The sequence below is a fragment of the Aegilops tauschii genome, chromosome 7, assembly GCF_002575655.3.
Source record: "Aegilops tauschii subsp. strangulata cultivar AL8/78 chromosome 7, Aet v6.0, whole genome shotgun sequence".
Lineage (NCBI taxonomy): Eukaryota > Viridiplantae > Streptophyta > Magnoliopsida > Poales > Poaceae > Aegilops > Aegilops tauschii.
Window position 1 is genome coordinate 580,551,485 of NC_053041.3, and position 15,072 is coordinate 580,566,556.

The 15,072-nt window shown below is 47.4% G+C and overlaps 1 protein-coding gene across 1 annotated transcript; it reads right to left on the minus strand.

Annotated features, from left to right (window-relative positions):
• Window positions 1-6,861: 6,861 nt before the first annotated feature.
• On the minus strand, window positions 6,862-10,661 carry LOC109767845 (SEC12-like protein 2). Its single transcript, XM_020326570.4, has 10 exons — window positions 10,269-10,661; window positions 10,065-10,159; window positions 9,216-9,366; window positions 8,195-8,286; window positions 8,007-8,106; window positions 7,851-7,926; window positions 7,611-7,731; window positions 7,401-7,517; window positions 7,249-7,316; window positions 6,862-7,159 (listed from the first exon to the last, which is right to left on the minus strand). Exons 1-10 carry the CDS (start codon window positions 10,536-10,538, stop codon window positions 7,059-7,061), a joined length of 1,191 nt encoding a protein of 396 aa, XP_020182159.1. The 5' UTR covers window positions 10,539-10,661; the 3' UTR covers window positions 6,862-7,058.
• Between the last annotated feature and the right edge of the window lie 4,411 nt (window positions 10,662-15,072).

Below are 15,072 nucleotides of genomic sequence, written 5' to 3' on the forward strand. Positions count from 1 at the left end.
AACTTTTCATAGGTGGGACTTTCCCTGGTTATTAGCCCAGGTGTATAGTCTCCCATTTAATGGCAATTCCCTAAGCCCTGCTTGCTCAATTATAGCATTAAACATAAAGGACCACTGATCACTCTGCATGGGTTTATTCTTTTCTTTTTCATTTCTAATAATATTGAAATCCCCCCAACCAAGCATGGCAGAGGATTGTCATGGTATAATCGAGCTAACTCAGCTAAGAAGCTGGCTTTTCCTTCCTTTTGAGCATCCCCATATACAGTAATCAGATTCCAGTGTAATTTGGCATTTTTATCATAAACTAGAACCCTCAGAAAATAATGTCCCTTCTCAATACATTCCACATCAAATAAATCTTTGTTAATCCCCACTAAAATCCCTCCAGATATTCCCCTAGGGGGGTTCCAACACCATTGGTAATTTTTTCCTCCACACATATTATGTAGCTCATTCTTAGTAAAATCTTTTTTGATTGATTCAGAAATCCCTATGAAATCCAGTCTCTGATCTATGATCATTTCCCTGATGTATCTTTTCTTGTGATCTTGTCCTATACCTCTAACATTCCAAAAAAACCCCTCTCATTTCTCCACCTTATTGATTTTTTCTATCCTTTTATGTATTAAAAACCTAGGCCTAACTAAAAAAACACACCAATCCCCCTCAAACTATCTCTATTTTTGTCTATATTTGAATCAGATAAGAGACTAATTAGTCTTCTTTCCTTTTCTTCTTCTTCTCAACACCCCGATCCCAATTGCCTGCTTCACACAGTCCAAAGCTGGTGAGCTTGGTTTCCCATTTTTTTCTGAGAACATTCCTCTCAGTTTTTTGAATTCCTTTTCTTCAATATCAACATCTGAATGTTCCAAGTCAGAGCATATCTCATCAACATCCACATCTCCAGTATTAATGTATACTGGGATGTCAAATATTTCCTCCTCTCTCTTATCTATTCTTTTTTCTCCCCATCATTTTCTTTTTTGATATTTTGAAAATACATGTCCCTTCTAGCCTCCTCCAATTTTTTAATAATGTCTAGGTTTTTATCAATCATATCAATAGAGCATCCTAAATCAATCCCAACCATAGAACTAATCTGCAACAAAGAAGCATCAGCAAATTCTGTATCCAGATTCTTACCATAATTGTCTCTTTCTTCTGCTCTGATTTTGGCCATTTCTTCCACCCTCTGATCTTCTTTTCCTCTGTTCCTGAGACTTCTTTTTAATTCCACTTCTTTTTCTTCTCCATCCTTCTCTAGAACCCCTGCCCCATGTATGTCAGCCATTTTCTCACCCAGTGTACCAACAGATTCCTGGCTAGCATTATAATCAGTTGGTTCAATGTACTTCCCAGACCCAGTATCTTCTTTCCTAGGTTGATTTTTTTTTTCATATTCCTCCATGTCCATATTAGCTAGCTCCATCTCATATTGCTCTCTATTAGCAGCCTCTTGTATTAACTTCTGAATTTCCTCTTGTAGCTGTGCCACCTCCTGCTGCAGAGTTTGTTGACTGTTTTCCAACTCTTTGATTCTTTTTTCATTCTTGGCTCATAGTGCACTGTGCCTAATTTTATCTTCCTCCAATGCTTTGATCTTATTGAACATAATATCACTCTCTTTTTTCCATTTCTTTCTTCCTGTGTTCATCTCATTTTGCCATTGTAGTATGTTCTCTTCCACTTGAGCTTTAACTTTCTCAATTTTCTCATCTATCTCCTCACTTTGTCTGAGAGATAAGCATCCAAGAGTAATGCCCTTGTGATCTTTATCTTCCACTCTAACTTTCTTTCTTTTTTCTTCCTCATCATCTTTGTTATCCAAGTCATTGATATTATCATTTTTCCTTTTTTCCTCTTTATACCATCCAATTTCCACCACTTTTTCCACTTCTGTCCCTATTCTGAACATGAGCAAATAAGGGGAAGTGATTTCCACATGAGAGGGAACTTTTTCCACATCTCTGATCCCACATATGGCTCTGACTTTCTCCTCATTGATGGTGTCCATATCAATCTCCAGCACAGGTCCCACTGCTGCAGCAACTTCACAAATTCCAAAGAAGTGTCTAAAGCAGTCTGGCACTTTACTCAGTCTAATCCATGCAGAGTGCATTTTTTCAATTGCTTGATGGTCAAGAGACCAGGGTTGTACCTTGATCACCACCCCAGTCCCTAGCAGATTAAAATCATTAAAATTTGCAAGCTCAACTAGTTTAGCCTTGTTAGGAAATCTCATCATAAATCCATTCTTTCTAAGGATGGCAATGTGTAGGGTATGGGGCGGGTAGAGCAATACCATACTCATACCCGTTTCGTTAATGGGTATAAATTTTTACCCATACCCATACCCATGGGTATGAAACTTTACCCGTACCCATACCCGACAGGTACCCGTACCAATTGGATACCCAACGGGAAGACCAAACACTACACAAGTTATTCGTAATTTTACATTCATTTATAGCACATTTGACAAAAAATTCATTGACCTCAACTCAATAATAGATAGATGAGTACATGACAATTAGCTCAATTCAAATTGACAATCGGAGACAATTTTAACATAGGTTCATAAGCTCATGACACAACTTTAACATAGGTACATTTGTGAATCATGGGTAAGGTTCACATATCAGTATAAACGGGTAGGGTATGGGTATATCCATCGGTAAAAGACTATACCCGTGCCCTACCCATGACATAACGGGTAGGGTATGGGTACTACCCATGGGTATAAAATTGTCCCCATACCCCGCCCACATGGGTACGGTACCCGCGGGCACCCGTACCCATGGGTAAAATTGCCATCCTTAATTCTTTCCAAACTCCTTTACTCTCCATTGCCAGCCCCAATCAAACATCTCACTCAAGGCTCTGGTCAATTCGGTTTCATTAATTTGTCCATCTCTAACAATCACCACTCCCAAAGGATTTGTGTGTCCAGCCACCAACATGTCTTTGTAACTCTGAACTAGAAGAATTCCCAAACCTTAGCAGCATATCCTACATACTTTGGCACTGGTTTCATTTGCTTCAAAAGGTTGTATTCCCCTGTAATGTGATTGTCCCTACCACAGATCAGACAGTGACCCACTTTACACTCTTTGGTAGTATGTCTGGGGTCTTTACATTTGTCACATACCTACCTATTCAATCTCTCATTCCCTTTTTTTGTTGTCTTCCAAGGTCTGCTGCCAATTGCCTCTCCCACTCTGCTTCTTGGTCTCCATATTAGGGTTCAGCCCATTTCCTTTATCTGTTTTCTGCATAGTTTCACCACTCCTCTCTTCCTTTCTCTGAATGTCCCCTCCAGCCTGATTGCCAAAGGAGCTTCCAATCATCTTTCCCAGCTGCCCATTTTCATTGCCTTTTATCCCTTGCACCAGTTGAGAGAGCAACGAAGCAAGCAACTTCTGTTGTTGACCTTGATCCACGTTGGCCAGCTGCTCTCTCTCCCCCTCTTGCTCTTCACCAGATTTTCCAACCTCCTCATTAGCTCTTCTTTTGTTATCTTCTACTATCTCTTTTTTCCCTGTTTTGGCGTGCCAAATCATAGATTCTCCTTTATCCTCTACTGAAAGTTCCTCCTCTACATCAAATCCTCTGCCAAATCCAACATTATTTCCAAATCTGCCACCACCTCTTCCATATCCTCCAGATTTTTCAAAGGAAACCGATCTACCTCTGCTAAATCCTCCCCCTCTACTGATGTTGTTGGATCTCCCCCCAGTATCTCCAGTCCAGCCCCCTCTATTGAATCTGGCTGCACCATAGCCTCTTCCATGATTCCCAGCCATATTTTCCTCTAGCGGCGGTGTGGGAGTGGGGGGAGGGGACCCTAAAAGATGGGGTATCTCCTTTCCTACCCCCTCCCCCCTTTTTATACCCACCAGCCACTCGTCTCTTTTTTGGGCTGGGCTCCCCGCAGGCCCACTAGGCCTCCACCATGAGAGGCCCACCTCATCACCCATATCCACATCTCTTCCAATTGAGCCTCCAAAAATAATCAGAGGTCTCACACTGTCATCAGTTTTTTCTCCTTTCCAATCCCTTTTCCTTTTGAAGCCAAATAAGGCTCAATTGGTGTTTCCTGCATTTCAATTTCCCCCAAATCTATATCTCCCTCGCTAAACCAGGGCAAAATTGATGGTATATGGCCATCTTTCATGTGATTCTGCAACACATCAACTTTTATACCTTTGGGACTAAATTTCCCCCTCAATTTGGTATCTATTCCCCCCCAGGGTTCATCACCTCTACCTGGTATCTAGAGGCATCATCATTATTGTTACAATCTCTCCCCAACTTGCTCTGATCCCCCAAATTGTTCCTAGCTTTGGAACGGGAACCTCTCATTTTTTTTCCTATTGTCACACCTAGCATCATCCGCACCAATAGATGTAGTAGATACTATGTATTTTGAGATTGTTTTCGTACCTGAAGAGCGGACAGAGGCCTCCCCCCCTCGTCCTCATCAGAGTCCTCCCCGACCAGCAGCCAGAAACGGTTGCCGGCCGGCGAGCACCCTATTGGCGGCGGGAGAGGGCTAGGAGGCGAGGGGAGCGCCTCGGGAAGCGAGGGTGACGTCGAGGGAGCGTCGTTGGGGTCGCTGGAGCTCTGGCCCGGCGTCGTGGCGGCTCTGCCCCCTCCTGGTCTTCCTCGATGACGATTGGCAGCCATCTGGATCCGGGCGCCGAGATCCCCATCACCACCGCCTGCGGAGGAGCCTGCGGCGGGGCCGGCGGTTGGATCTGACGGTAGCGCAGCGAACGGAATACCTTCCACTTCTCCCTCTGCTCCGGGATCGGCGACTCCGCCTCGAGCATCGCCTAGAGCAGCACCCCTATCGTCGGCTGACGGTCGTAGTTGGGGAAGCATCTGAGGATCTCCTCTCCCCTGAGTTGTCTCTCACCATCCCCGACGCGTCGTTGAGCGCCTTCGCCGTCGGGAACCAGCGGTCGATCTCCTTCAACCTTCCCATCAGCACCTCGTCGCCGGCAGACAGCGCCCACATCTACTACTCGCGCGTCGTCATCTAACCCTAGCTCTCGGTGCGGCGGGGCGCAGGGGTGGGTGTGGATAAGCGGAGTGGGGGAGGAAGTGGCGAGCCGAGGCGTCGTGGGTCTCTTAATAATCTCACTCTCCCTGCCCCCCTCTCGCCATTACTCACCTTGGAATCCGCGCCGGCCACGCCCCACCGGTCAACCGCCGCAATTCGCGCCAGATGGCACGAGAACGCCACCAGCTGGCCCACCTGAAAAACGTCGTCGCGCCAGCCCCGTGCGTCGACCACCACCTCATCGGCGTTGAGGAGCACCAGACGTCGCCCTCGCCGGAGAATCGTGCCCGGCCTGTAGATCAGCAGCGCCGAGCCGAGGTTCGGCACGAATTTGCACTTGAGGTGCGCACCGCCAAGGAGCCGTGCGTCGCACGTCATTTCCTCCAATCGGACGCGTTTGGTAGCCTGCATTAGGCCCAGCCATGCCCGCACGGAATGTTTTTGGCCTGTTTGATTGCCTGGGTCACATAGTTGGCCCGCACGGAACTCAAAGCATCTCTCAGCCTGCATCTAAAAGAACGCTCAAATTGGCCGTTTCTACCGACCAGGCTGAGGCTAGCCACCATCGAGCGCACATGGTGGGCCCTCCATGAGAGGATGCGAGCGGTATACACCATGTACGTTGTTTCTTCTTCCACCTCCAGTAAGCAGTTAACGAATTAGAGTAAGGCAATGATTAAATTGCAGTTTTTATGAGTATGAATATTCATGGCAATAATTAACATATGAGTATAATGTCCCAATATCCATACACCGTTATTCAACTGCATCTATAGCTAATACTCTACCCAAGACCCCTATCCAGCATGCATCTTAAAATATTAAGTAAAAACAGAGTATTATAATAAGCATGATGACATGAAGTAGGTGATATATTGTCTTCACCCTACGTTCAAAGGACAACTACGCAAACCATCTTTTTATCACTTGCAAGGTTGAACCCAACTATCATACACAACTCCCACTTGAAGATCAAACCCCAAACTTGGCCCAAGAAAAAAGAACAGATTGAAGAGCATATATGAATAAGAATTATGCATCAAAGAACCAAATAAATATCAAAAAGATGGTTGAATAAATCTGATCATAAAGTGACAATTGATCACAACCCAACAAACACATTAATAGATTACATCAAATGGATCATGAATCACAATCATGTCGAGCGGCTCATGTGATCTTTGTATTGAGAAGCAAGGGAGAGGGGATCATCTAGCTACTGCTACAGACCCATAGTCTCAAAGAAAACTACTCACAAGCGATCATGATGGCCTTAAGTTGATGAAAATGGCCACATTGAAGAATCCCCCTCTGGCAGAGTAGCGGAAAAGGCTTTCGGATTGGATCGTCACGAAACATCACGAAACAAAGGTATGCGGCGGTGGAAAAATTAGGATGATAAATTCACAAAGGGTTTCAAAAGTATATAAAGGCACAAAAACGGAGAAAACGGAGTGGCGGTGGATAGGGGCTATTAGATTCGGCGCTTTCTTCATACTACACTTGGTTGATACTACTCTTGTATTGGATACTACTCTTGGGCTGATCGTATCCATGCCACACAATTCTTCTGTCAAGATGCGCGCAGGAAATGAACCGAAAACAAACATGAGAGAAAACCAAAATGCAAAGGGTATAATTAGTTTGTTTCTCTACACAGATCATGGAGCCAATGGATGTCCTTGTTTTGAGCCGGCAAATGGATGGCTTTGATAGCATAAACCATAGCTATATTGAATAGCACAAGTTATCATATATACTCCTATATATAACTCATAAATGGCCACCAATTTTACAAACCAGGAGAGGATGGCCTTCTTATACCAGCGTGACATGATAAAAAAGATCTGGACGTTTTTGAGTCGTTTTTCTTTCACCTAAATACAAAAATTGCTCTAGCTCCGACACGATACAACATTTATCTCCAGTACAAGATCAGATAATCAGAGGTAAGCAGTGAGATATCAGTAGAGGCTGAACAAAAATTTCATTGTGGCAACATTGCTAAGAGATCTTCTTTGTGCTGCATATAGTAATATACCAAAATTGCGAGTATAATAGCTAGTACCATGGACCAGAGGCTTATACCTATCAGAAAACATGCAGCCATTTTCAGAATACTCAGAAAATTGGCAAGTACACAATAAGCGATAACTCAAGATCTGAAACCAACATACCATCGCTCTTGGGTGATTCAGTCGATGTCACCCTTGCGGTTGAGTCAAAGGAAGTCGACAGCAAGGCCCTGTTATATGATAGAACAACAACAATGAGAGATTGCATTTGTGGAATTCATCAACTAAAGCAGAACGAGAGCACAGGTACTAACCTTGAATCTTGAGAAAACGCTAATGTGGTAACAATGCCAAGATGCGCCTTTTTAACTGTTACAACCACTCGCATGTCTCTTGAACCTAGAACACTGATGCTTCCCTCAATAGTTCCACTGGACATGCAAAGGCAAGTAAATTAGACTCGCATGTCTCTTGAACCTAGAACACCGAACATGTTAATGTGAAATTCATAGTTCCTTACTCACATTGCTAGAAGTGTACCATCAGGCGAGACTGAAAAAGCTGAAATCGCATCACGAGTTACTTTCTTTGATCCAATTCTTGTCCATGAGGTGGTATTCCAAGATATTATTTTCCCGTAATCACCTAAGAAGCAGGGTATTCTAACTGTCATGTCTCAGATTTACCAGGCAATTCCGTTCATTTTTTAAGAGAACTTCAAAATAGTTCATACATAACAGGGTGAATTCAAATCATGATGTCACCTTGCATTGCTGTAACAAAGAGAATCTGACTATTGTCAGACTTAGTAGAAAATCGGCAGAAGCCAAATATTTCTCCCTGGAAATGTACGAGTCAGAAGTGCACTTTAAACAAAGAAAATAAACTAATGCAAATTGGCAAACAAAAAAATCACTCACTTGTTCTCTTGGCAGATTAGCCACAGCTTCAGATGACTTTAAATCCCACACTCTAGATGGGCCACTGCTCCTGTTCACAACTAGAAACTTCTCATCGGAACTAAAGCATGTCCCAAAACGGAGGCAACCCATCAGTATCAAATAATAAATATCCATTTGGAAAGAGAAAGTTAATGGCACTATTTCACCTGAAACTAAGATCCTTAACAGATGTTTTAGCATCAGGATCTTCAATAATGGTTTCCATGCCAGGCCATTTGAAGACCCTCAAATGTCCATCCTATACAGCACACGGAGATTTATTTAACATGCTTAAAATAACATATGGACAATTTTAACTGCCATGAAAAGGCTAAAAAAACAGCACAACCATATAACTTATTGGCTAGTCCTCAAAGCATAAGCGCATGACTATAATGGAATTTTACTGAATGACAGAAAACCCTAGAATAGCTTCATATAAAATGAGAAGGTAAAAAAACATTGAATGGTTGCTTTGCTTGTAAGAATTTCCAGAAGATAATGAAGCAATAGACAATTTATTTTAAGCTAAATAATGTACAGCACTAGAATTTATAAAAACATAATCCCTCCGTTCCATATTAGTTGTCGCATATTCGTTGTCGCTGACAACTAATATGGAACGGAGGGAGTACAAACAAGAGCATCACGGGAATGCTTAACTTTAAGTTGGTTTATCCGTATGCTTAACTGCAACCATTTGTCCACTTATTACAGAGACGCTAATTTTATGTTGTTGCCAAACATTTCCGTACTACACATAAACAATCTATGTCAGTTCAGTTGCCTAATCCTATGGCTCACACTAATTATGGTTGTGAATGTTGTAAAATGCGTTTTAGGTTCCTAGATTAAGTTAGAAGTTAGTGTGCGATGGTCAATATGCAAATTGTTGTTCACAATGACCATATGGTACATTGCTTTCTGCATAAAGTCACTAGATATAAAAGAAATTGTTTCTATTAACACCTACAGCTATCAGATCTGTCAAAGCTACCATATGTCATGCTTTGGAGAGTCAAGTGCGGCCACCTCCATTACTACCAATGGAAAAAACGAACTTAGAGGGGGGGGGGGGGGGGGACAATAAACCAAGCTAACGACTTGACTACAAACAGAGTTGGCGCCAAAAAAGGGAAATAATAGGTAAGATAAGCAAATGCATAACACTATAATACTTTCGTTTACCTCGCCACCAGTGGCAAGTATTGAACCCTCTCCACTGAATGACACAGCCAACTGTAAACCAACATCCTTTAGCTTCACTAAAGCCTCCTGGTCAGATCTCAAAACTAGGCTATGCGAATCTTCTCCTTCTGGTGATTCCCACCGCACCAACCTATGCAAGTGACACATGGTAAGAATTCAGAATTGCAGAACCATCGGGCTGACTTAAATTGTGCTTAAATCAGTCAGTAAAAAAAGACAAACAGCATATTTTTTATAGAGTAAAATAAGATTGAAGAAGTATAAAGTTGTATGTTTTGCAGCTAAAACTTAATTAACCACCAGTTCATCTACAGTAACACCCCAACAAGCCCAGTTATGCTCGTTGATAAGGCCAATGAGATGGGCCCAACAACTGAAATAAACTTAACATGACAAGATGGAACAGATACAGGTGCCCCCGAGTTTTAGCTACAATCAGGAAATAAGCTATACTAACAAAAATCCAGCACAGTGCTTACACCGACAGTTCAAGCATATTATGGGGTTATCAAGAGGCATCATTGTATGTTACTAGAAGTCTTGAACACTATGTTGTGATATGATAGGTTAATTATATTTTGGTCGAATCAATCAGAATTTACACCATATAGCCCCACATCCACAACACCCCTGATCGAACGAAGTACCGGACTCACACCAAAGTATTCTAAGCATACATACCATGTGAACCACAGGTTAACAACAATTAACCCACAGGGTAACACTAAAGATCGCACACATTGTGGAGATTTTGAGCTGATCAAAATTCACGACGACAGACGAATGCACAAGTGAGCATCAGCGTCACATGCCCAAGGACTCGAGTACCTGCAGCCGTTGGGGAAGGCGCAGAGGAGGCCATCGCCGCGGGGGTGTACGGCCATCCTGTATGGTACCTGCTCCTCTGTCCCCAGCCTGAACACCTGCACCCCACCATCATCAAAACAAGAGCGGCAGATCAGCACGTAGGTCTCCCCCGAGATCCGTATGGATCTGGTGAAATCAGAGAGCGAGGGGGCGCGGGTCGCTCACCGGCTCGGGGGAGAGCGCTGGAGGCGCCCCTGCAGCGGCGGGGTCGAGGGCGGCGACGACCAGCGCGTTGGGCACGCCGCTCCGGCCCTCGCCTCCGCCTCCACCAAGGGCCACCATGGGGGGCGGGGGTGGGGAGGACAGGGCCGGGGACGCGTCCGCATCCGCGTCGCCGTCGGCGGATGGGGAGGGCTTGATGATGTCTGCGAGTGGGAGCCAGGAGGCGCAGTAGATGGGGAAGCCGTAGGTCTGACCGCCGGCGCGCGGCGCCATCGCAGGAGAGGGAAGGAGTAGCGGTGGTCGGAGGTGGTCGGTGGTCGCCGGAGATCCGGTGAGAGACTGCGCGTGTGCAGGGGTGGAGGTGACGACGGGTGAAGGGTACGGGGACGGAAGAACTTGCTCTTTTTTTTTTAACTGGGAACAACGAAGTCAACAACGAAGTCCGGGACCCGCTCCATCCACCACGAGTTGGAGCATCTCCGGCCGTTCGGCCCCCACGGGCTTGAAACAGCGCCGTCTTGAGACGAACCGGCGATAAATTTGGCATGGGACGGTAGGTTTTCAGCCACCGCCCTCAGGTCATCCCCAGATGACGATTTTTGAAACAGAAAATCGGCCAAACACGACACAATTTCGTCCAACCTAGATAATTTCATTGATATCTCTACAAAAATTAAAAACATAAATTTAAAACTAACTAAAAACGACAACTACGCTTAGCACCACTATGCCGTCGGCGCCGCCCGCCCGCCTTCTACATGCCGAGGAGCCTGTAGAACCGGGTGTAGTCGCCGTCGCCGTCATCATCGCCTTTGTCCTGCATGTCGTCGCCGTTCCTGCTACACCCCTGACCAGCGTCGCCAATGCGTGGGGGTTGGACGGCCCGGGTGCCTCCTCGTCGTCGCTGTCTAGGGCAACAATGCCGCCTTCCTCGCGCCCGCGGCGCCGAGCGGCGATCTCCTTGAAGGCGCGGCGCTAGCGCTCCATCTGCTCGTGGACGTAGTCCTCCCTCGCCCATTTGAGGGCGATCTCGTCGGCAGCGGCCATGTCTGCGTGCTCCTTCTTCACGGGGAGCAACCCCGGCTCGGTCTTCGGCCTGACGAGGCGGGAAGAAGAAGGAGAGGGGTGGCCGCCCTCGTTGATGACGAGGGCGCCACCGCGGGTGCGGCGCCCGAGCGGCATCTCCTGTGGCTCCGGCTTGACGGGGTGGAGCGCCGGCAATCCGGACAGGGAGCCAGAGCCCGGCGACGAGGAGGTCGTCGTCTCCATTCGCCGCAGCGTCCAAGAGCTGCCGCGACGGCCCGAGAAGGTGGGGCGCCGGGTACTCCAAGTGCGGCGTGTTGCCGACCACGATGTACTCGAGGACGGCTTCGAGGGTGCGGCCGGGGACGCCCCACCATCGGCGCTGCCCCTCGGAGTCCTGCCGGCCGCGGGGCTCGACGTTGTTCGAGGAGGCGAGCTGGTCGGCGTGGCGGCGTTCGAAATACGCCGTCCACAGCGCGTAGCTGTTGGGGGCGTACCTCGGCTCGTTCCGTGACTGCTCCAGCAGCGAGGACCGGATGCGTGCTATCTCACCGCGTCGGGCAGCGGTGGTGGCACTGGGACTCCGCTGGCGCTCAGCTTCCACGTGCCCGGCACCCACATGTCCGGCGGTGCCGGGTAGTCGGCCTCGTAGAGGAGCCGTGCCTCGTCCTCGTGTAGGTGATGGCGGCCGAAGCCATTAGCCGCCGCACCGTTGCCTGGGTAATGCTCGGCCATGCTCACCGACGGGGAGAGATGGGGAGGAAAGGCGTGCTCGGTCGAGAGTGGCGTCGGCGGTGAGAGGGGAAGAGAGTTTCTCTGGCGATGGAGTGTGTGCTCACCGGCAAGGGAGGGTGGCTTTTATAGCCGGGCTTGCGCGGTGAGAGGGCGGCTGCCGTGTGTATGCGTGGCGAGATCGGGCGGGACACGCGGCGTGGCACCTTCACTGCGCCGCGCGTGAGGCATCAATGGAGGCTGACCGGCGCGGCAGCCTTCGCATTGATTCCCGCGGGAACTGAGGCGATGAGGACGACAATGCGCCAGGGTCGCTGACTCGGCAGCCCCACCGGGCTTTCGCGCCAAAAACGCTTCCTCCGGCGCCCTCGGGCACCCCCAACGCGCCGGGTTCGGCCAGGGTCCGTTGGCGCCAGTGTCGGGCCTAACCAGCGAAAATTGGGCTTCTAGGGGCACTACTGGGCCATTTTTTAGCGCCGGTGATAAAAAAGGGCCTTGGGGGCCTGTTGGGGGTTTGGCTCGAGATGCTCTTAGACACGCCCGCCTTGAGCCCGAAAGCAGCCAGGCTATGGGCAACCTTAGAGCATCTACAACCGGACTCCTCAAACCATCCCTCATACGCCTGCGGACGCGCCCGGTCAGTGACCGGACATGAGAGGGAAGAAAAAACGTGACCCAACCGGACCCCTCATATCATCCCTATACGCCCGGGCTATTCACGAACCCTCATATACATCTCAAATATGGGGAGGATATGAGGGCTCGCGGACGCGCCCGGGCACGCCCGGGCATTCCGCCACATAGGACGCAGCCCCACCCCAGACCACCTTTTCTCTTTCTTTATTCATTCTTTTATTTCTCTCTCTTCATCTCCACCAATCACGTGCAAGTGACCGGACATATGAGAAGAAAAATGAGGAGTATGGCTCCGCGGACGGATAAATAGGGACTCAAAACGGACACGTCTGGTCACTGACCGGGTGTCCATGGACGTTTAAGGGCTCATATTTGCTATGTCCGTAGATGCTCCTATTACATGAACGTTTACAAAAATTGAAATTAAATGCGTCAAAGGACGGAAAGCAGAGGTTTCGTGCTTCTCGTAGTAGGACTCCAATGGAGGACTTGTCATACTCGCCCGTCTTCAGTGCATTAACAAGCCGCAGTGAATCCGACTCAAAAATAACCGGATGGAAGCCTAGTTCGCTAGCAGCTTCAATGGCCTTGATACATAGAGTAGCTTCTGCCTGAAGTGGTGAAGTAAGGAACTCGAGTTTTCTAGCACAAGCAGAGATAACCTCATCTTGGTCCGAACGGGCAACACAGCCCCAAGCCCCGTGCCCCACAGCCACCTGAAAAGCTGCATCAAAATTGATTTTGATGAATCCCTCCTCTGGTCTACTCCATGATGTAGGTGCTGGTGTTACTACCTGCACCCCAGCCTTACTTCCTAGTGCTGCAAATTCAGTCACAAGCTTCCTGCCAATAAAATAGATTTCCTCGCATGTACTAGTCCTTTCCCCTGCATTAGTTTTATTTCGAATATTCCACCACTCCCACAACATAATGAGCGCTAGCTCACATCGCTCACTATCTAGAGCCCACAATTGATCAAACATTGCCATGTGATTGTTTGACTGCAGGAGGTTCAACCTGATGTCCTCAATCAGTAAGGCTCTCCAGACTTGCTTCATTTGTTGCATTTAAAGATGTCCACCATCCTTGTCGAGACGCATGCACATCGGGCACCTAGTATCCAGCTCAACATGCTTGCGTTTAATATTCATCCACATAGGCAGGTTGTTATACGCAAGTCTCCAAAGAAACATACGTATTTTTGGAGGGAGGTTTAGGTTCCAAATCCTGTTTCACTTCTGCGATTCCGCAGGTGCCGGTACCGAGGGGCTCACATCTCTGTTTTTCTTTGTCTCCCTAAGCCTGATCCCCAAGTGGTAGGCAGACTTAACAGAGAACACTCCTTTTGGGTCAAAGTGCCATGCAACTTGGTCATCCATGCCATGCTTCACTGGGATTGCCAATATCTCCTTTGTGTTCTCCTGGCAGAACAGCTCCTTGACTAGATCTTCATCCCAATTTTCGGTGACTGGATCCATTAGATCACTAGCTCGATCAATCAGCACGCTGCCCCGACGAGTTCGCAGCCTCCTCGTCTCTCCCCGCGGAATCCACAGATCGTCCTAGATTTTGACATTCTCACCAGACCCAATACTCAAATAAATACCTTCCTTCAGTAGCTTGATCCCCTTTAATATGTTGCGCCATGTATAGGACATCTCTGTCTTTGCCACAGCATCAAGTACTGAACAGTCTGGGTAGTAGCGAGCCTTCAAGATTTGTGCACAAAGTGTATCCGGCTCCTGCAGGAGACGCCAACCTTGTCGGGCTAACATCGCGAGGTTAAAGATGTGCAGCTCTCAGAAGCCCAAGCCACCCTCCTTCTTGGATTTTGTAAGTTTATCCCAACCTATCCAATGGCACTTGTCCATCTTGTCTTGCTGGCTCCACCAATATCGATTAATTAGGGTACCAATTTCCTCGCACAGCTTCTTTGTCAGATCAAAGCATGACATTGCGAAAGTAGGGATCGCCTGGGCTACCGATTTTACCAAGGTTTCTTTGCCCGGTTTGGATAGTAACCTCTCGATCCAGCCCTACATTCTGTGCCATATCATTTGCTTGATGTACTCAAATTCCCTACTTAGGGCAACACCAGCATGAATCGATAACCCCAAATATCTTTTACAACGAGACTCATGAGGGATACCGAGGATATGTAGGACCTCACTTTTAACCGCTGTTGTTGTGCCCTTGTTGAAGGTTGCCGACGACTTATTCTTATTTATCATTTGACCTGATTGGGACTCGTATAAAGCCAAGATAGACTGCAGTCTAGGTGCACCTTGAGTAGTTGCCTTCATCACAATAAGGGAATCATCTGCAAAGAAGAGATGGTTTATCTTTGGCGCCCCATTACAGATTTGGATGCCCTGAATAATATCATCTTCCTCCGCTTGCCGCAGCAGGGCTGAGA